A 22,129-nucleotide genomic window follows, 5' to 3' on the forward strand; every position below is an offset into this window, starting at 1 on the left:
AACTATTGCAAAGGTGACATTGCTTTTGTTTTGAGGCGAGTGAGAATGAAAAATAGAAGGAAAAGTAAAATGTGTATATTTTTTTTTATAAATGGTTCAGAAATAGAAATTACAATTCCAGAAATTAATAAACCCATTCAGAACACAATCTTCAAAACCGATACAGACCAAATTGGGTGATTTAATGAAATGTGATGTTTTCATTTAACATTTTCAGATAGCTATTTTATAAGCTGTAGTTCATGAAGTGACCATTCTTTTATGTTAGCAATCAGTCACACTAAAATTCTCCACACTATTTTTTTTTTTTTTGTCTCAACGCGAGGTTTGGCACATTGTGAGAGGATTTCCTATTAGCTAATTGTTGTAAGTTTGTAAAAGTCAAGAAGGAAGACGGTGGTTGATTTCATTACACTGTGCACATATCATGTGCACAACATGTAAACTGTATCTGCCCATAGAAAGAACACAATCCTAAAAACGATGTATAGTGGTTTTAAAAGATCCATCACACTAGACATAAAACATACTCGTTTGACATTATGGCTTTAGTTTGAATAAAAGATTGCATTTTTCATTTAAGACTTGTTCCGCTCCTGTTGCATAAGTATTACAAAGAAGTGGTCTCAGACAGTGGAAACGAAGACATAACATAGACCACCATATCCTCCACCAGTCTACTGCAGTTGCTTGTGCATGTGTGTTCATATTTCCGGTCGGCCCTGATGTACAAGGACTTCCTGTTCATGCCTCTGCTCTGCTGCAAAGTCTTCTGGGACTTGTTGTCCCTTGAGTTCATCTACATGCTGTATGGACTCGTGTTCTTCTTCTGCTCTAACTTCTTGTTGCACCTCCTCTTGATGAGTCTGAACATGTTCAACGGGCTTCTCTTCATCTTTGGCTGCTTCCATCATCTCCTGCTTGGCGTCGACGTCTGGCATCCTCTCGTCCAGTTTCGCCTTCTGATCGTCAACAGGCATGTTGTTGTTGTCCTTTAAGGTGCGAAGGCAGAAGGGATCACAATACAGCGGTCAAAAAAGATCATTTTGGGTCATTTGATTGTATAATGTTCCATTAATGAAATAAATTATTTTTTTTAATTATTTGAAAGACAACGTCACTTGAGCCATATTATTGTAAAGTAAGAACACTCTTACTTGAATTTGATTTTTGGCTACGCTACCCACTTCTTCTTACAGTAATAAGATAATAACCAATGAGAATGTACAGTATTTTACGCTACCTCTGTGTGAACTGATGGAGGAGAGAGCAGCTCTGAAGGGGCCAAGAGACCATCTCGGTTTACATCCTGACTCTGAAGAAGGAAATCCACCAAGGACACCACCTGGACACAATAAAAAGTATCACACATTTACCATATTTTTCTGACTATAAGTCGAACTTTTTTGATAGTTCGGCTGTTCCCGCGACTTGTACTCAAGTGTATCTTGTATATAATAAAATTAGAGCTCAGACTGCCACCCAAAATTCCTGTTCTTTATTTTGGCGGTTGGCGAATTCTTTTGGTGCATTACTACTGGTGGCCACTTTCTTTAGCATGCTAAAGAATGATGTATTTTTCCATTGGTGCAACTTATACTCCGTGGCGACTCGTTATATTATTGTCATGACTAGGGTCATGCAAGGGTTATTGCTTAGTACTGTCATGACTAGGGTCATGAAAGGGTTATGTTTACGGTCATGACCAGGGTCATGCAAGGGTTATGCTTAGTTCCGTCTTGACTAGGGTCATGCAAGGGTTATGTTTATGGTCATGGCTAGGGTCATGCAAGGGTTACGCTTAGTACCGTCTTGACTAGGGTTATGTTTACGGTCATGACTAGGGTCATGCAAGGGTTATGTTTGGGTCATGACCGTGAGGTCAAGTGTCTGTTTTGAACTGATGTAACCACCAGCATCTAGTTTCAACTTCGTAAGACGCTATGTGATGTCAGAAGCTATGTGATGTCAGGAATCTTTCATCTCTTTAACTGGTCAACAGCCAATCAGATAATTCCATGTCAGTCCTATTACCCACGTCTAGCCACAACCAATCAGATCAATTCGCTACCTATATAAGACAGTCTGAAAAGTGTGTGTTTTGTCGGATTATTACTTCTGTTACCTCTGTCTCCCTGTGCACCTCCACAGCCCTAAGTTAGCTTTGCGTCTCGATGTTATGTGAATAAAATGTTAAAATCTTAGTTGTGTCCGCGCTTTGGGATCCAACCTCAGAACATAACAATTCTAAAGTGGCAGTCACTCCTCCTCACCATGTCATTGGCCTGGTCCTCAGGTGCATTCTGGGAGTTGTAGTCAGACAGCAGCTTCATCATCTCCAAGCCGTCCAGGCGTTCACTGCGGTCGAAGTCATACAGACGAAACAAGTAGAACACCTCTGACCAAACAACAGGAATAACACGTTACACAGTGATGTCAAAATTATTTTAAACAAAAAAACAAAAAAAACATCTATACATTTATCATTGTCTACTTGGCTACGTGAAAATGAAAGTTGACTTAGTGCTGATGTTTACCTTCATCCCGCGAGTTGATCTTAACACCATCTTTACTTGTTAACTCAATGTAACGCTGCAGCAACCTGTGGCACATATGTGAAAGAATAATTTAGTTTATGATAAATGTCAGTTTTAAAAAAAAAAAAACATGATTGAATAAATATAGATTGCAATGTGATACTGCACATGTAATCTTATCAATGTAGGACACATCATTCGCACAACACAGAAACTAAAGTCCACAGTGATTAAACAATAATGTTTTCGCCCACTAAAACAAAAATGTCCACCAAACATACTGATTGACATATGTCTATTGACTATGTGTTGGCTTGTTGTTGTTGTTGTGTCAGTCACCTTCTCTCCTCCTCTCCTAAACCAAAAGGATTGGTCAGCACTTTGGAATCAGTGTGAGCCGTTTCTGGATCCTCTCTTTGGAGATATTAAAAATGCAGAGACGAATTTAACATTACTCAATGACCATGCATATATGTACGCCAAATAATCTACTTTTATGTTATTATTCATTCTGCAGGGCTAAATGATATAAGCCGGTAACAGACAGCATTAACCATTCAATCTCATAAAGCTTAGCAAGATGTTCATTTAAGCAAGAGCAAGTGGTTGACCTTTGAGGTGCGGTCTGGGACAGGTGAACCTGCAGGAACAGAGCCAGAACCAGAACTGAAGGGACCAGTCTGATCAGGTGTGTATCCATGATCAAGCCTAAACAAACACATTGTTCAGTAATTATACAGCGTGTTATAATGTTATGCAACATTGAATATTCTTGAACCTGCATTTATTTGAAAAAAATAACTTGGACTTGTACACAGAGTTGACAATGACAGGGTGGACATTTTTTTTCCCCCCCTAACACTGAAATTTATAGTGGACCTTCACTTAACATGACTGTACTGTTAAAACAAATTGGTTTTGAATTTTTAAAAGCTTTTTATGTCAACTGGTATTTCACCATGACAGAGTGGACACAATCACCATCACCTACACACAAATAGTAAAATGACAATTGCGTAATTGCATGTTTATTTATTATTTATTCTGCAACTATCCGCTGTCAAATGAAGATGACATCACGCGTGCTCAGGAAGTTTGCTCGTGTCACATGACCAAACACAGAAAACCGGTGAGCCGTGATTGGTTGTTACCTGTTTCCTGAGCACGAGTGACATCATCATCAGTCTACAGCAAGTGGCAAAAAAATGTTATGAAAATAATTCTACACAAAATATGTATTTTTCTTCTGCTGAAAATGGCTAAATGAGTCACGTATCCCTTTAAGAGGTTTTCTTAAAGGGACAGTTACCACATAATGACAGAAAGACAGCAATTTCAGGGACTGGTGGAAAATGTTCAATATGATGACGAAATAAAATAGAATATATGACCAAAATGACAAATTATTTGTGGGCAATATAACCATGTATTTGTTTTTCAAGTAACATTTAATCACCTACACGAAGCAGTGTATGGAATTGGGACATCCCAACATTAGTTGCTTGATCATTGCACTGGTATGTCGGCAAATGTGCAAGTGTCCCTAATGTTGTGACCGCGGGTGAATATGAAGAACATGTCGGCTATGGATGCCACAAGAAGCCACGCAGTGGCTCAAAAGCAGGTTCCAATAAGCGACTGTCTGTCTCAAAATGAAAGTGTAGCTACGCGAGACCCCGAACAACATCATGCACGTTGCAAAAGGACAGCTCCCGTGCAAAGCAGAAGACGCGTAGGACACGCGCGCGGTCACGTACCTGTCACACTAGATGAAGTGAGGACACGGAGAGTTTAAAAAAAAAAAAAAAAAAAAAAAAAAAAGGTGCGATATTACTCAGGCAGCCTTGCATTCACTTACCAGTAGTAGCGCCTCCTCCTCCAGCCGCTGCTGGTACGTGAACGCGCCGCGGGCTCTGCACTGCGTCAGGCGCGCGCTCCCGACCGCCACCGAATGGAAAGCGAGTGTGTTGCGGGCCACGTGGAAGATTCCGGGAGCAGACACACACACACACGCACGCACGCACGCACGCACACACACGCAGCCAGCGTGTCTCGGCCACGTCCACAGCGAGATCCAGCTTGTTTCATTTGCTTGGATTTTGTTTCATTTGGCGTGAGTGACAACTTGACAAGAAAGAAAAATTTAATTGAGCACCCTGTAAATAAAGGAAACATTCAAATACTTGGAAATTCAACATTTCAACAACAGCAAACTGAGAAATATGTTTAGAACTGTTTCTTTGAACGATAAAACAGCTCTTAAAATTAAAATGTTGCCACACGGGTAAAAATTCAATGAAATGAAACGTTCAAGACCGTGAGATAGTTTTCCACTCTGTGATTCGTCTGTGGACAACATTTTTTGTGACTAAGTTGAAACGTAAATTGCCAATTATTCGAGTATGAATGAATCCGTTGCCATTCCTGCTAACAACCACTGGGAGGCGACACACTAAAAATAAAGCAACACAGTAGTCTACTGTACAATTTCTTTCTTTCTTGCATGTATTCACAATTGAATCAATTTAAGAACGGCTTTGAAAAAAAATATTTGGGCATAATTTGAAAAACAACATGAAACATTTTCCAATACACTGTAGAATACTTATACTGTATACACAAATGAGCGTTTCTTGACTGCTGCTACTTCCTAAAATTTATTTTCTCTGTCAAAGAGCAAATAAATAAATACATAAATAAATACAACACATTGGTACAGTAAAACATAACAACATTGGAGAGCAGGCGCTCAGGAAAAAGACCAAAACATGTCACAGCTGTGGATGATGTTCAAACATCCCACTGAAGAATTGCTCTAATTGCTGAGTTGCAGCTTTGCGAGTGTGTGCGTGGTTTTTTTTTTATGCATATGTGCGAATAAGGCAGAAAATGAGTCAATAAGACTCAAAATGCAAAGTTAAATAGCATCCGACTGTGTTTCACTGCTGCTTACGCTTAATTCGATCATTCCAAATCAGTTGGCTAAGAGCGAACAACACTTCCTGACATTTTCAAAAGATTGATTGAAAATTGCACTCGGATTATTGAAAGGTAATTTCAGCATGTTTGCCATTTTAGATGCGCGCATCAAAGTGGTCGCATTCAGTACCAAGAATTAGCTCTCATTCTCAAAAAAGGTCGGTGACCCCTGTACTAATGTTGTGACCCGCGCGATGTTCCCCTTTTTGTCAGCCGAATTCCACTTTGCACATGTGCCGCAATTAACAGATGTTGACTTCATGTACTTTTTTTTTTTTTTTTGTGAGCTGTGCCCACTTCCCAGCAGCAAGTCACGCAACTGCAGGACTCTGTTTGTTTTCAGCATAGCCCAAGTGCATTCACGTGCATACACACACACACACAAGCACAACCTCAGGTCCCATTTGGAGGAGGAAGTAAATTGAAATCATTATTTGTCTATATGCTACAATATATATATATATTTTTGGTGACCTTTTTTTTTTTTTCATGGTGTGTAGTGAGAATTTCCTTAGTAAATACGATGGAAATAAAAAGTGTACACACCCCTGTTCAAAAGCCATTTTTTGGTACAATTTACAGTAACTGATTTAAAAAAAAAAATCTTGCAACGAGAGGAAAGTTAAAAAAATAAATAAAACAAAATCCTTCAATAATATACCGGTAGTTGCATTAGTCTGCTAACTAGTCTCAAACTGGAATGATTAACTCCAAATAAAAAAAATGTTCTCGTAAGGCTTTCCTGACTTTTTTTTAAATTTTTTATTTTTTTGCTTTTTAGCATAAATCTGAGGCATTTATGCTGACACTGACTGACTGCTACTGGCAATTGTTCATAATTCCCATAATTCCATTTTTAAGAAAATCAACCTCAAAGCACGATGCTGCTACCACCATGCAAATATATATATATATATATATATATATATATATATATATATATATATATATATATATATATATATATATATATAGAGGGAGAGAGAGAGAGAGAGAGAGAGAGAGAGAGAGAGAGAGAGAGAGAGAGAGAGAGAGAGAGAGAATAAAAATTGTGTCTATAATGATCACTCGGTGATCAGCATGTTTGGTCTAGTTTGATCCGGTCTACTATGGTTTCAGACTGGCATGAATCAGATGGACAACAGACACATACTCAGAAAAATGCCAGGCATTTCTATACACTTGAGTTTGTTTGAACTAGTTGCCATCACATTCCACAAGCCTATTATTATAAGTTTCTGGTCATTACAACTGGACAGCCAGGAAGCGCTAATTGTGATGCAGTACAATACCACACACATGCACGTACGCGCATGTGCACGCACACATACAGGATGTTTCTCTTGGACTCTGGCAACACGACTGTACTTCTTGTACAACACACAGTGAGAGCAGTTCCGCCTCATCATGGGCGACTAATTGCAGCCCAGCGTGCTGCCAGGACGTGACACAGACTGCCAGTGGTCATTAGGCCACAGGTATTTGTGGACATTTATTTTAAGGTGCATAAGACCACCTGTGTACAAGTACATACACCCACATAAGCACAGCATGTAGCCACGTTTGTGACATAAATAGGCCCAATTAAAGCTCAATAGCGGAGAGTGGGGTATGTTGGCCCACTTGTTTCTATTAAAAAATAAATAAATAAATATAAAGAGAATGTAATTAAATATTTAGGAGAAAGACAAAACCTCTTAATCCATGGCTTGCGCTATAAGATGTGTGATTATAAAAGTGTCAGCAAAAGCCTACTAGAACATCTCTGTGTCTGGAGTTAAACAGAGACAATGGTGGCAGGGCTGCACTGACTCCCGTTTAACAAGAGTCTGAATGCGATTGGTTAATTTATAATTTATAAGAGGATATGCACACGTGCGATCACATTATTTGAGTAGTTAATTTTTTACTTCGCCTCACAAAAATAAATACATCACGTTTTGAAGGTAAAAGGTCATACATTAATGGTGGAAAATGTTTTGAAATAATTTAGATCACAAAAACCTGCAATTTGAACAGGGGTGTGTGGACTTTATATATTTACATTTACAGTAGAAGCCTAGCTAGCTAGTGTTACTTTTGTTCAATTTTAGCGCATATAAAATGGGTCCCCACATTTAAATAAAAATAAGCACGTTTGGTTAATTTCAGATTTTTATTTGTATTATGGGTGAATGGTCATTTGACTGGTGACCAGTCGAGGGTGTACCTTGCCTCTTGCCCCGAAGTCAACTCACCCCCAACCCTAATGAACACTAACTGTACACAAAATGGAGGGATTTATATTTCTAATATTTACTAACACGTTTTTCTAATTTTCCTCACTGACTTGCATACTACCTGACAACTCGTGAGAGTCTCCCTCTTCTGGCCATTATAAAGAATACACTTGCATATTCACCAAGCATTTATTTGCATTAATGACTTAGTGGTAGTGTGGTGATTCCATCAGCAAGTAGTAGTATTGAACGCTCACTTTGCTGTGTTGTATCACGAACACATGTGCACATCATTGAGTGTGCAACTAACCGTGACATAAACACACGCACACATCCACCCACGCGCGTCTATCTTTGGCTGCATAAATGGGCGTGTAATTAACGTTTGTGTGTGTGGGAACCAGCAGGTGGAAGCATGAAGATTTAAACTGCTATTAATTTCTCATCAGCAGTAGACACAGCAGCAGAGTGTCAAGAGAGCCCACGGGGACGCCAATCATGAGGATGGCAATGCCAACTCACCATGCCGACACACTACACTTTACAGGCTCATTTCAAACTTCACAGAAAAATGCTGCTGAAGAAATTTAATTCAATACAAGAGATGAAATTACACCTTTACACATGACGCTCAGTTTGTTTGTGGCATACAACTTCACTGTATCTTAATGAGAGCTGTGGAAGCTAGCTAGCTAGCTAGCTAGCTATCTTGCTAGCTAGATAGATAGATAGACAGACAAACAGACTTTGCTGGTGTATGTAAAATATACATTATCATATTCAAAGTTTGATCATAAAGCATTGTCTCTCATTTATTTAGATTCACCACCTTTCAGAATTGGAGAATTAAAAATAATGTGTTCATTTGCTTAATTTTTGTTATTCACCTTATGAAATACAGTATTTGGTTCATTTATTTATTGTAAATAATAAAATACTAGATAATAGAGTTTATATGTAATGTTTTAACAATCATAAATTAGCTATTAATAATAACAATTTAAAAACATTTTTCTGACAATAAAATCATTTCAAAAATCCAACATAACTTTTTTGTTTCCTAACTCCGTATGTCCAATTTATTTTCCAAACTCTATTCTACACAAGACATGTTGGCTGAAACAAAAAGGTTTTTTATAATATATACTTTTCTTCAATAAATAAATAAATTTAATAAAAATAAAAAAATTTAAAAAAGTTTTTAAGTGACCCAATTCCTTATTGTGTAAATATGAAAACATGAAAACATTTTTTTTGGGTGACCCCAGAAATTTGAACGGCAGTGTAAATAATAATTTGGACGGGCAGTTTTCGTATCTGCCAGGTCAGTTCACATGTGATAACGTGTGTGCATGTCATGACCAGAAATTCACTCTTTTGTGTGTCTGCATGCGCGTGTTTCTCCACCCATCTCTCTCCTCCTCCTCCTCCTGCTGCTCCTCCCTCTGTTTTATCCCCATCACTCCTTCGCTCAGGGAGCACAGTGGAGCAGCGTGCATGCCGGAGAGCAAAACAAAACCTGTGTGGCACACGTGGAGCTCCTACCACACTCTGCTGCTGGCTCTGCCTCGGCCTCAGCAGAGGAGAGAGGAGGAAGACGAGCAAGAGGAGGAAGACGAGGAGGCCCCAGCATCACGGGGAGGAGAGACCAAGAAGAAAGATTCCCCGAAACACAGTGAGGGTGTCGGATGAGGAGAAGAGGAGCGCGGAGGGCATTGGATAGGCTTCGTCTAGGAGTGAGTACCACTTACAAATACATTTGGGATTATTTAAGTATGCATCTTAACTAGAAGGAGTTACAAGAAAGTTCATCATATTTTATTTATTAGGTTAATAGAATCAATTAGCCTCAGTAAAGTAAAACAAGATTATAATGTTTTTTAGATTAATGAAATAAGGTAGATTTGTACTATGTTAGACAAAGCAGCAATGTAGTACTGTATATTTAAACACTATATAAATCAGATGAGTTACTTGATTGTAAACTCTTTTACAATCAATTTTTACATTAAGTTTATAATAGTGACATCACAAAAATATTTGCATTTTGTTGGCTTAGCAAACACAATGGTCTTATTTTATACTATTACAATAATGAAAATATTGTTAAAACACTAGCACACTGACAGTCCTTTTAAAGGTAATGTTGTATAGTTGATAATACAACTTTTGTATTGTGTGTCGTGAGATTAGGCAGCAAGTGTACATCATCTATAGAGTATGAATTTCTGTTTGTCCAACAAAAAAATACAGCAGAGCAAGAATATATATATTTTTTTAGTCTCTTTTTTTTTTTTTTTGCACATAAATATATTATTTAAACCACTTGTTGTGGGCTACTGAAAAATTATTATTATTCACCTTTAATTGTTGTCAACTTGTCAGGGTATGAAATGTCAACATAAAGCTGATACTAGTTCTGATGATTCTCAACATGTGGTATGGGAACCACTAGTGGCACTTGGGCTCCCTCTCGTGGTATTGTGTAAATAAATAAATAAATAAATAGAATGTTGAAAATGTGCATAGTGCAACTGTCTTGAATTTTTATTAAACCCCCTACAGTACAGTTGATATGTACACTTTAGTTGTATTCAACTTTTCAGTACAATAAATTTCCCTTTTTTTACTGTACAATTTTTATGTGCAAAACATTTTAACTCAAATACTTTTTTTTTTTGGGCTGTATTTAAGCATCATGCTTATTTTCAAACTGTAATGAGCATCTCATAATAATATTAAATATACTTTTTAAGGGAAAACACTCAGGCCTACTATTCTACTTCATTATAATGTTGGTCATAATGGTGGTACTTGGAAAGCTATGAATTATTTTAGGTGGCCGTAGGTGAACCACTGTTGTAAACAATAAAGTTGCTATATTTACCTTCGTGTTGCGTTTTGGTGTGCATTCAACTCTTACTGTACTGTTATTGTAATCTACATGTAAAAATGTTGTCGCTGAAAGCGGCCTGAGAGTGATTCATGCATTTGCTTGTGTCAGGACTGAAAGGCCATTTCAAATGCTTGTCTTTGATTTATTTATAAAGACTTCTAAAATTAACAACTAAATGGCTGCAGCAAGTGAAGTGAGACAGTGTGGGAAAACACAATTCCAGGCAATGTTTTTTTTTTTTCCCTCCCCTCCGACAGTGGCAGCTCCAGACCTACTGGACCCCAAAACGGCCACTCACAACACCAAGCCCCGCCTCTCCTTCTCCACAAAGTCCATCACGCTGACTCCACGAGAGGAGAGCGAGGTGGGACGCCGCCAAATCGTCATCAAAGCGTTCCTTTCGTTCCTTACCTTCTTTCCAATGCGCGTGTTGGCTGCTGACTGACCAGTTGAAAGTCTTGCAGGTGGTTGCCACGGTGATGAAGAGGAAGACGGTGACCGCCATCTTTCTTTTGATTGTCCTCTACCTGGTGATGGGAGCGGCCGTCTTCAGGTCCCTGGAACAGCCACACGAAAGGTAACAACAGTCATTGAGCAACTCAACAAAGGAAAATAAGAACCGGATTTGGTACCCGCAAGCAAATATTTCTGCAAACAAACGAGGTGAACAATCGTGACAAATACTTTCGCCATTTTTCTCCATCAGTGCTCAACGCTTGGCCATCTTGACTCAGAAGTTGGACTTCCTGGCCAAACATTCGTGTGTCAACCACAGTCAGCTGGAGGATCTGGTTAAGGTGAAATATAGACATTTGTGTTTACATGCAAAAAAATCGACACACCCTTATTTGTTTGCCAGACTCTTGAGATCTAGAAAAAACGTGAAGATAAATCTATTATTTCAAAACTCTTTCTACCATTAATGTGACCTATAAACTTTATAAGTCAGTGGGGGAAAATTTTCACAAAGGGAATAAAAAAAACAAAAAAACAAGTGTGCTGGGATGGAAATAAATTGAATTCTTTCCGTGTGTCAAACTTCAGACGAAAATAAAAATACAACTACTAACCCTTTGATGACAGAGCCGTCGTCGTTAAGAATGCAGAGAGAGCGGCTTGATGAACTTGGGTCATCTTGTGCTTTTTTTTTTTTTTTTTTTAACATACATGAGTTTCTTTCTTATGTGTAATAATAAGTTAACCACTGCACAGTTAAAATTAAAATCAATAATAACAGCTGTGACAGCTCCTTTCCTTTCCCTTTTCTTTTCCTTTCCTTTCCCTTTCCAGTTGTAGTGTTACCACCACATACAGTATATTGCCTTTTTGCCAACACATTTCTGTCGGGATGTCACTAAAAAAAACTAAAGAAAAACGTCATTGCTTTGAAAATAATCCCAGAACATCATTGACCTTAGCCAATGTGTTATGTTAATTCACACAGGAACAGCAATAATGTCTCTGGGTCAAAATGACCCGGAAGTGTGTTTTGTCATCCAAATGTGTCAGTAATGTGTGTAATCCACATCCAATAATACGTTTGAACCAGTGTATTATTTTCATTTCTCAGGAACAGCAATAATGGCAGTGGGTCAATATGACCCGAAGATGTGTTTAATTGTTTGTTTGTGTCTCTGAATTAGTAACACCTGGGTCAACTTGACCCAGGGTCATTCAGAGAATCTTTTTGTGTGAAATCCTGTCCAAACAATTGTTGTGATTCCTTTTACGCCCCTCAGGAACACCAATAACATTCCTGGGTCATTTTGACCAAGTTTTTGCTTAATTATTATTGGGTTTTTTGTTTTGTTTTTATTTCAAAAGGCATTTAAAAAAATCTCTGAAAAACTCAATCACTAACCATTTCGATCAATAAGTAACAAAAATGTATTAACAAAAATTGATATAATTCTTATTTTTTTATTGGATATGTTGAGTTAAGCCAAATCTTATATGGGAAAATTACTTCCAACAGTTACTTCAACTTTCAAATGGGTCAATTTGACCCAAAACAACAGTAGAGTTAAGTCTTGCATGACAGCAATTGAACTTGTGTAGTTTTGGTAGAATTAGAGATTGTACAAGTTTAATTGCATTAGTCTAATTTAGTAACTTTGCAAGCGAAGAGGTCCATTATTTTGTCGTATTGTAGTGTTCCACTTGGTCAATTTTCGGTTAAAATTAATCCGTCTGCCTCGTCCTTCTCATTCCAGCAAGTCGTGTCGGCCATCCGCTCGGGAGTGAACCCCGCCGGGACGCTCACCAATCCCAGCAGCCTGTGGGACCTGAGCTCCGCCTTCTTTTTTGCCGGGACTGTCATCACCACCATTGGTAGGAAGCGGACCCGCTAAATAAGCTATTATGTAACAAAGACGTTGATGACGTCACTTTTGTCATCGATCTGACATTTGGTTCCTGCAAGTAATTTTTTGTCTCCCGTCTTCTCTGCAGGCTTCGGCAACATCTCGCCTCACACGGAGGGCGGGAGAATCTTCTGCATCGTGTACGCTCTGCTGGGCATCCCGCTCTTCGGCTTCCTGCTGGCCGGCGTGGGCGACCAGCTGGGCACCATCTTTGCAAAGATCATCGCCAGAGTGGAGAAGATGTTTGCGGTGAGTGCAGGTGAACACACACGAGCAGGTACACGGTACACCTGTAACTGTCCGCACGTGTCCCGGGCAAAAAAAATCCACAAAATGGATCGTGAATAATTTACGCAAAAAGCACTTTTGCCGGCGATCTTGTCACGCCAACATGATTCACTTACAAGATGGACAACCTGATATTGGGCTAAAAATGCTGGTGAGCATTCCCAAATGCGTTATTCCAAAATAAAAAACATTTTTTTAGGGGTGTCGAAATTAGTGCATTTATTTTGAGTTAATTTAAAGTTCCTTTAATGCCACAATTTTATTGCAAAAATAAATGCGGATTAATGACCCCTTACTTGGAAAACGTGTACTTGGGGGAATTCCCGTCGCAAAGCAGCAGGCACGTCCACGCCAAAATTTTGCAGTAATAAATTTAATAATAATGCAAATATTTGTGGAGACTGGGGTCAAGTCGTATTTTACTTATTTTTTATTAAATATGCTAAATTAAAGATTAAGATAAGATAAAGATTAGATAGCTCTTAATATGAAAAGAAAAATGCACTGAGCCGTCACCGTCTTACAAATGCAATTATGCCATCTAGAGGCAGAAAAATGACCTAAACAGAAATCAATATCACACGTTTTTTTTGTTTGTTTTTTTTACAGTACAGTACATCTTTTTTTTATTTTAACTCAATTTTATGAATTATTCTGAAATGACTATCAATGACTAAAAAGGTACAGCCATATTTCTGTTAGTTTAACATTTTTCCACTTTTATGTTAAGAGTATAAACTTAGGAAAAATATTTTATCGTACATTTAGAACATCTAAAATTGGTGATTAATTATGTTAACTATTGAAGTCATGAGATTAATTGCGATTAAAAAAATAGAATCGCCTGACAGCCCAATTTTTTTTTTTTTTTTTTAATAAACATTGTACTTGGCAGAATACTATTGTACATTTCTCAAGTGATTTAAACTACTCCAAAAACTGTTCGGTTCATTCGGAATATCTAGTTGATACAATCAAAGTAGTGCCCTGCGATTGGTTGGCAACCAGTCCTTAACTGATTGAATCCAGTCCAACTTGAAAATATTACAAACTCAACGTTGGTGATATAGGACATGAAATACAATTTTACTCACACCAATATAAATTCATATTGAAAAATAACGAGAACTGCTCATTGTTTGTTGAATTTAATTTTCCAATGAACGAGATTGTCCATTTCCTAAACCCTACTTGGGAGGCAGCTCCTAATCAATTCATTAATCAATTAAAGGTTGGGCCGGACCCCGAACTCGTTCAGCTTTGTGTTTTGTTGTGAGTGATTAAGGGCTCCCGAGGGAGTCTGAGAGAAATATGATGATGACGACGGCTGGAAACAAGGACAAAAGTTCATTGTGTCACCAACCTAAAAAGCTTAATGGCTTTAAGGCCAGATCGGTTTGGATGACACTTTATTCTAACAGGTCTCTGCTATTATTGTGGTTAAGGTTCGCACTGCTGTGACAGATTGCACATACTGATTAATGTTTCTTTGACTCTTGATAAAAAAGAAAATAAAAAAGCACCACAGTATTGCAAACATCCATCAGTATATTGAAGGTCAATTTTACACTACTGCAAACTACAGTATAACAACAAATACAAAAAAAAAAAATTATTTAAAAAAAAAACATTTGAGTGTCATTTGATGAGTTAAAGAAGAAAAAAAAATAGGGGAAATCCTTATTTAAAATTCTTTTATTAACATGTCCATTTTATTTTATTTATGCTTAATTTAATCAGAATGAACAAGTTTAATATTAGTTTTAATGTATATGCACAATTATGTCACTAGTATTTTTAATTGTATTTTTTTTTTTTAAATAAAATCATTGAAATTACTTAATTACATAAACAAAGCATTCAAATGTATTCAGAATATGTATTGTATGTAATATGTATTTTTTTGTGGGGGGGGGGGGGTGTTAAATTAATGCAACAAATATTAAAGGACTCTTCTTAATTGCACTGTAAAATGTGTGACTGGGGTAAATTCATATTTACAAAATACATTTTAGCAATCTACTGTAAATGACCATGTGGAGTTTGAAATACTATATTAAACTATTCAAATTTCATTTGTCAATTGCATTTCCCTCATTTTTTTTTTGTTTAAATATCAGCTGAAAATCATTGATTAAAATGTAATTATATATCATCAGTAAAGTCAACAATTTACTAATTATTAGATATGACTGAATTCCACCTAAAGCTTGAAGCTATTTGGTGCACCTGAATTATTTTTTTCAGATATTTAGTAAATCAGTTTTTGCTGTAAAATTTTGATTTTTTTTTTTTTTCAACATCACTACATAGGAGTAAATAAAGTATTTCAAACAACCATGCCATCATTTTATATTTAATAGTTGTTTTACAGACTATTTAATTAAAGCAATATATTTTTTAAAATCAAAGTTGGATGAAGTAACCTCTATTGAATTATATCAGGTGTCAGGTGTCGCTTAAGGCGTGCTCACCTGGCGTGTGTTCCGTGCAGCACTGGGACATCAGTCAGACGAAGATCCGGGTGATCTCCACGCTGCTCTTTGTGCTCTTCGGCTGCTTGCTGTTCGTGGCGCTGCCGGCGGCCATCTTTCAACACATCGAGGGCTGGTCGGCGCTGGAGTCGCTCTACTTTGTGGTCATCACGTTGACCACCATCGGGTTCGGGGACTTCGTTGCAGGTTAAAAAAAAACTCGAAACCTGTAAAACTTAACCTTGTGTGCGATTCACGTGCGATGACGTGAACGCTTCTCCGTCTGCTTCCAAGGGGGGTCAGAAATCGAGTACTTGGACTACTACAAACCAGTCGTGTGGTTCTGGATTCTGGTTGGACTGGCCTACTTTGCCGCCATCCTCAGCATGATTGGAGACTGGTTAAGAGTCATTTCAAGGAGGACCAAAGAAGAGGTAAGCGGTTAACAAGTTTGTGAAACAAAAATAACTTTTGGTCATGTAAATGCTCGGTAGCCAGATTGTGCATGTGACTCGCAACTTTGTCCGCCAGTATTATGTAATATGATACACAATCTTTTCAGTGCAGCGACTACAAATGAGTACGGCGCCATGTCCCAGCAGACTGTTGTTGTCACCCACTTAACTTGGTTTCAATGATGAAACACTTCTATGATCCAATTGACTTTACGCAACCTAAACACACTTGCAGGTTATTAGCGTGTTTCTGCAGAGAGAGATTTTGCATAAAGCATAACCATAACCTCATCTGGACATGCATCTTGACTCATTGCTGCTCTAAATATAAACACAACTTGTGCAAATGAGTATACTTTTCTCCAGAGGGAAGACACTTTTCTTAGGAGCCATAATGGCAGATGAAAGGAATAAAGTTGTTCGCTTAAAGTAAATTAATATTTTGTCATAAATGGATGCAATTTAGATTTTATTTGGCAGCAGTGAAATTTACCAAAGGGTTAGCCAAAATATAATTTATATAGTATATTAGTATTTTATTATATTGTATTAGTATAAATAATATATATATTGTCTAAAATATATTTAATATATATTTTTTAGATTTTCTTTTTTTGTAAATTTCAATGGACAGCTAACCTGGCAATAGCCAGATGGATATGGATATTACATATCCATCTGGTGCCGCTCCACAGTAATTTTGTCGGGAAAAGACGGGACATTCTGCACAATAATTCGAGCTGATTGGACAATGCGTCATTCTACACATTTTGTTTTGGGTGAAAATTTCATGTTAGTTCATGTCGAAGGGGGCAAAAGCTCGCTGGGGCAAAAGCTCGCTGGCGTCGGCGCTGGCTTCCTGGTTTCGTCACAGTTGCATATCCCGCCTCCCCAAACACAATGTCGCTCTGTGATTGGTCCGGACACAAATACCGCGAGAATTCATCTTGCGAGAGCAAGGTTAATGGACAGCAGGACTCAAATTGCTCTTCTTATGTATATTGTGATTTTTATTTATTTTATTTTTTAATGATCTTCAGTCCCCCGATTGGCTAAACTGGCCTCAAAATTACGGAACGAACCTCTGACTTCAGCCATCTTCTCCGCAGGTGGGAGAAATCCGCGCCCACGCGGCCGAATGGACGGCCAACGTGTCGGCAGAGTTGAAGGAAACGCGCCGAAGAGTGAGTGTGGAAATCTACGACAAATTCCAGCGGGCCGCCTCCATTAAGCGCAAACTGTCGTCCGAGCTCGGGTTCAGCCCCACGCCAGAATTGGCGCTGTCGCGCAGGACGGTGTCAGCCAATCACAGCGAGGAGCGGGAGAAAAGCGACAAGGAGGCGGGGCTACCGGGGCTGGCGTCACAGCTGACGCGGAATTGCGGCTTGTTTATGAACGGTCTGGACCTGGAAAGAGGCGACATGGCCGTCGTTGAACACATTAAGTGAAAGGCGACACCTCGTTTTGTGTCTTGTATAAAAATGTTGCTGATTTCTAAACTCGTGGACATCATTGTCCTCCATAAAGATTTCCAGGTTTTCTGGACAAGTTCTGGGAGCTAATGTGCCAATCAATAATGGGAGCATACTAAATACCCAAGTACTAGTAAATCTCAAAAGTTCCTTCATACATGCGCAGTTCTCAAACTATTTGGGTCCCCTCATAATCCTCACATCAATTAAGCCACTGTAACAATTTTGTATTTTTTTAACAATTGCTCAGTGGTCCAATAAGTAAATAAATAAAGCGGTAATGGTAACGAAAAGGGGGCAACACCAATTTCACTACTGTACGTGTGCCTCTAAATGCCATAATACATTTTTTAAAATTGACCAAAAATAATTCCATCCCATTTTGTAGGGCGAAGTCATAGAACAAGGGTGTATTTTGCCACAAGAGTCAAAATATGATATTAAAGTGGGACGGTGCAGTGTTAAAACTGCTAGCAAGATTAGAATGTAGCCTCACTTCACTTCCACCCTCAAGTCTGACCAAAGCCCAACACCTCACTAATGTGCACAAGTACGATTATCAAACATGGCCATGAATTATGGCAAGCGATCATAAAAGTGCATACTCGTGTTAAATAGTCGCACAGATTCCAACTTAACCAAAATTAGCAGTACTGAGCTAACATTAGCTCGGTCCGCAGATGCTAGCCACGACTGCTTAGTGTTGGAACGACTTATTCATAACTGAGTGTTTACTGTAACATTTAAAGTTATCGCTTTAAGCTTTATTTATTTTTTCGAATGTACAATAAAGAGGAAAAAAAAAACAAAAAGAGGTGATGAACATAACTGTTGAGCTAATCGCTAATTTGGTGTTGCTTCTGAGTCTGAGGTGCCCGAGGTCCAATTTGCTCTTCTTTCGTTTTTTAGTTTTATGCCCAGTGCTAGGGAAGTTTTTTTTTTTTTTTCGATTATTATTTTTTTTAATTGCTCTGAGGTGGATATTCAAGCACAGTTTCAGCAAATACACCAAAACCCGAAGGTAACAAGTCAGCGCGATGTCGCCCTCGAGTGAACGGCAAATGTTTGACACCTTGTCAGTTAAGCATTTTCTCTCTGATTGATGAATTCTTAAAAGTCAAAATGATAGGTACAAGATGAAGGCAGATAGTTGAATTTTTCACAAATGATTTTTGTTGACGGTTTTAAATGGTAGAGTGTTGTTTTTAATTGCAAACTCAGGTCAAAGTTAAAGGATGAAATTCACATTGAGTGAATTTTCAATTTTTAAAAAATACTTTATCGTAATATTAGGCCTTTTATTCTGGAAAAGATGACTCTTGTTCGCCAAAAATAGGTTACTGTAATAACACAACTTTTGATTACTTTATACATGCACGGATATCAGATTATTATGTGATGAAGTGTAACAATCTGAGTTTTCAATTGGCCTAAAGATATGATAGTCACACTGGTCCCCACATAAAAGCATGCACTTTTGAAATGATACAGCATCTATTACATTTTTTTTTTTTTTGTGGCCCCCCCAAGTTCACTGACCTCAGGGGGTCCGGGGACCCAGTTTGAGAACCACTGCCTTAGTTTACTACTGAACAACAGCTGCTGCTAGTTTGAAACAGAAAGATGACCTGGGATAATGTGGACATTATGGTTGACTTTCATTTTTTTGGGAACGCTGCAATAATTTTCAGTTTTGTTTATGCATCTTCTATAGGTCTTATTGTCACTAACAGCTGTAGGCGGCCATATTCCTAATACAGACACCCACAACAATGTGGAATAACCTTTTGGATTTTGTTGCCATGGCCACACCTGTGACTGATACTCACCAGTTTGCTCAGGTGAGGTGGAACGAGACGCTAAAGGACACACGAGGCAATGCGGACTGTTTAATTCAAGCGTCACGGTGCCTTCAAGTCGTTCATTTTGTTGAAAATGTCAAGCACAAGCCTCGGAGGTTGACCTTTAAGTGTGAAGCAACATCAACAACAACAAAAAAGCTTGTTCATTACAGTGAATGTGGAAAGTGGACACAAGGCTCAAATATATATATTTTTAAAAATAGCTGATTAGAACAGAGGTTCTCAAACTTTTTGGGTCCAGGGACCCCTTACAGGGCTTTTTTTTTTTTGTTTTTTTGTTAAATCGCACCATACCTATATGTATTTTGAAATGTGTATGAATATTGAAAACTGAATGCATTTCCACATGAATGTTGAAACGTACGGAAGCATAGAGCTGCCAATGTGGAGTAAACATTTTTGGCTGGCGAGTATGTTCGAACATACTTATAAGTTCAAACGTATTGAAATACATTCAAACAGTCACAAATAAGTTCAAACGTAGTCGCAAATACGTTCGAACATACTCGCAAATACGTTCGAACATACTTGTAAGCTACATGCTACAAAGTTAGCATACCTTCCCATAATGCCACGGCGTATTATTTGCGCATGCGCGAGTGAAAACAAAACCCAATTTTTTAGGCATTTGGGCCACATTACCAATTCACTAGAAAATTAAGTAGACAAAAAACAGTGTTCAATTGATCGGCGGGAGAGAGCCTCGCCGACAGGGAAGGTATGCTAACTTTGTAGCATACAGCCTACATGTACGTTCGAACATATTTGCGAGTATGCTCGAACGTATTTGCGAGTATGTTCGAACGTATGTACGAGTATGTTCGAACGTATTTGCGAGTATGTTCGAACGTATGTGCGAGTATGTTCGAACGTATGTGCGAGTATGTTCGAACGTATTTGCAAGTATGTTCGAACATACTCGCCAGCCAAAAATGTTTACTCCACATTGGCAGCTCTACGCTTCCGTAGAAACGTACGAGACGATAACCAACCTCAAACCATTCTACTTCTTTGTCACAAGAGGATGAGGTGTGTCAAATTCGCAGTTTGCATGAATCATTGTGACGGCAGCAAAACAAGAGCTTGAATCCGGACGTGGGGAACCTCAACTCAAGCCCAAAGTAGAATGAATTGACTGGTCATCATTTTTTGTTGCTTGGAGGGCTTCCCCACCCTGACTTGAATCATCCTGAGCTCGTGTCCGACTATTGCTCAACGACACACAAACGGGAGGCTTCCTCCTCCACCTGCAGTTGAAAATGCACTTTGATTTTTACAGCATCAGCACGTAACCACATGCGACAGTTTATGCAGTCCATCATGTTATTATTATTATTATTATTATTATCAAAGCTCTGATTTACAGTTTAATATATATTTTTTGTTGTGCATTGCTACAAGACAAGCAATCATTTTTCCTCCTGCTCACTTGTGGAACGCCTTCATATGAATACGAGAGCAAAAGGCTTGTTGTGATGAAGGTTGATTTAGTTTACAACTGTACGAAGGAGTATTAGGGTGCAACTGAACATTTGGAAAGTCTGGGGGAAAAGAAAAAAAGTTGGATTTTTTTTTTTTTAGCCAACAAATGTAAGAATGAAGATGCTCATAACATTGTATGTTACTTTTTTTTTTCTTAATTGTGACTTTTTCCATGTAATACTACAAACTATTTAGATTTAGTTGCGATTTTTTTGAATCATATTGAAGTCAAATTTTTAGGTTTTCCTGCTTAATTTTTTCCAAGTCAAATTAATCTTTAGATTTTCTTCACACAACTTTATCTAAAAATATTCTGAACCTTTTTTCACAGAGTATTATGACTTCTTTTTTTTTTTTTTTTTTTAGCACATTAGAAGTGTATCCTTGTAGTATTTTCTTATTCATATATTTATACATAGCATAATGATGTATACATAGTGTTTATGTACAGTATTTTCCCCTAATACTCCTCTGTACTTGCCCAGTTATGATGGACTATGGTGCTAAAATGTCCACTCATGCTTGTGCACATGACCAAAAGTGATATTTGTATTTGTTTAATCTTTGGACACCAGGAAATAATAAGAACGGAAACTAAAGCTTTACGACTGGTTAAGGCTATTTGTGGACTTTAAGAAATATACTTTAAGTATAGGCTGTATTTAGTGGGGTACTACTACGCTTATTTTATTTATTTGTTCAATTTTTGGTATCCCACTTCTGTCGCTGTGCAAAAAATGAAACCAATGCTAAAGTTTTTTTTTGTAGTTGTTTTTCTGCCACATGTGCCCAATATCCGTTTTGTGAAAATGTAAGGAATTTTGTGTATTTTTCTACACTGCATGTATTTTGTTTGTCTTTTTAAGCATATTTCTACGACTGATGAATGCCACGTGAATGTCTTCTAGAGTGTAAATATAATTTTTGTATGAGTAGAAAATATACTCAAGTTCAGCTCTCGCCATGTTTGCTGTGTCATCCTTCATACTCACGATAAAGTTCATATAACGCGATTTTATTAGTTTAGGTCAGTACTCTAATAGGGGACGTGGTGCGATGTGACATGTAATTGAACATCCACTACAGTAGGGGGCAGTGGCGG

General features: G+C 38.0%; 2 protein-coding genes across 2 annotated transcripts; one reads left to right on the forward strand and one right to left on the reverse strand.

Moving 5' to 3' along the window:
- Positions 1–161: 161 nt before the first annotated feature.
- Positions 162–16,289, reverse strand: cgref1 (cell growth regulator with EF-hand domain 1). Its single transcript, XM_077519929.1, is given in 11 exon segments — positions 162–992; positions 1,244–1,345; positions 2,274–2,398; positions 2,538–2,602; positions 2,877–2,951; positions 3,149–3,245; positions 3,689–3,695; positions 4,396–4,496; positions 4,499–4,693; positions 11,043–11,188; positions 15,757–16,289. Coding segments are annotated over 10 exon segments (1,149 nt in total). The 5' UTR covers positions 11,137–11,188; positions 15,757–16,289; the 3' UTR covers positions 162–704.
- Positions 9,031–21,987, forward strand: kcnk2a (potassium channel, subfamily K, member 2a). Its single transcript, XM_077519927.1, has 9 exons — positions 9,031–9,471; positions 10,889–10,995; positions 11,096–11,208; positions 11,338–11,428; positions 12,845–12,962; positions 13,083–13,243; positions 15,777–15,963; positions 16,051–16,190; positions 17,321–21,987. Coding segments are annotated over exons 1-9 (1,257 nt in total). The 5' UTR covers positions 9,031–9,470; the 3' UTR covers positions 17,660–21,987.
- The last annotated feature ends 142 nt before the right edge of the window (positions 21,988–22,129 follow it).

The sequence above is a fragment of the Festucalex cinctus genome, chromosome 4 (assembly GCF_051991245.1).
Source record: "Festucalex cinctus isolate MCC-2025b chromosome 4, RoL_Fcin_1.0, whole genome shotgun sequence".
Lineage (NCBI taxonomy): Eukaryota > Metazoa > Chordata > Actinopteri > Syngnathiformes > Syngnathidae > Festucalex > Festucalex cinctus.

Excerpts from the sequence above, each read along its gene's own strand:
- kcnk2a (XM_077519927.1), top strand. Across the intron at positions 11,209-11,337 it reads CTGGAACAGCCACACGAAAG|TGCTCAACGCTTGGCCATCT; the intron begins GTAACAACAGTC and ends TTTCTCCATCAG. Across the intron at positions 13,244-15,776 it reads GAGTGGAGAAGATGTTTGCG|CACTGGGACATCAGTCAGAC; the intron begins GTGAGTGCAGGT and ends TGTTCCGTGCAG.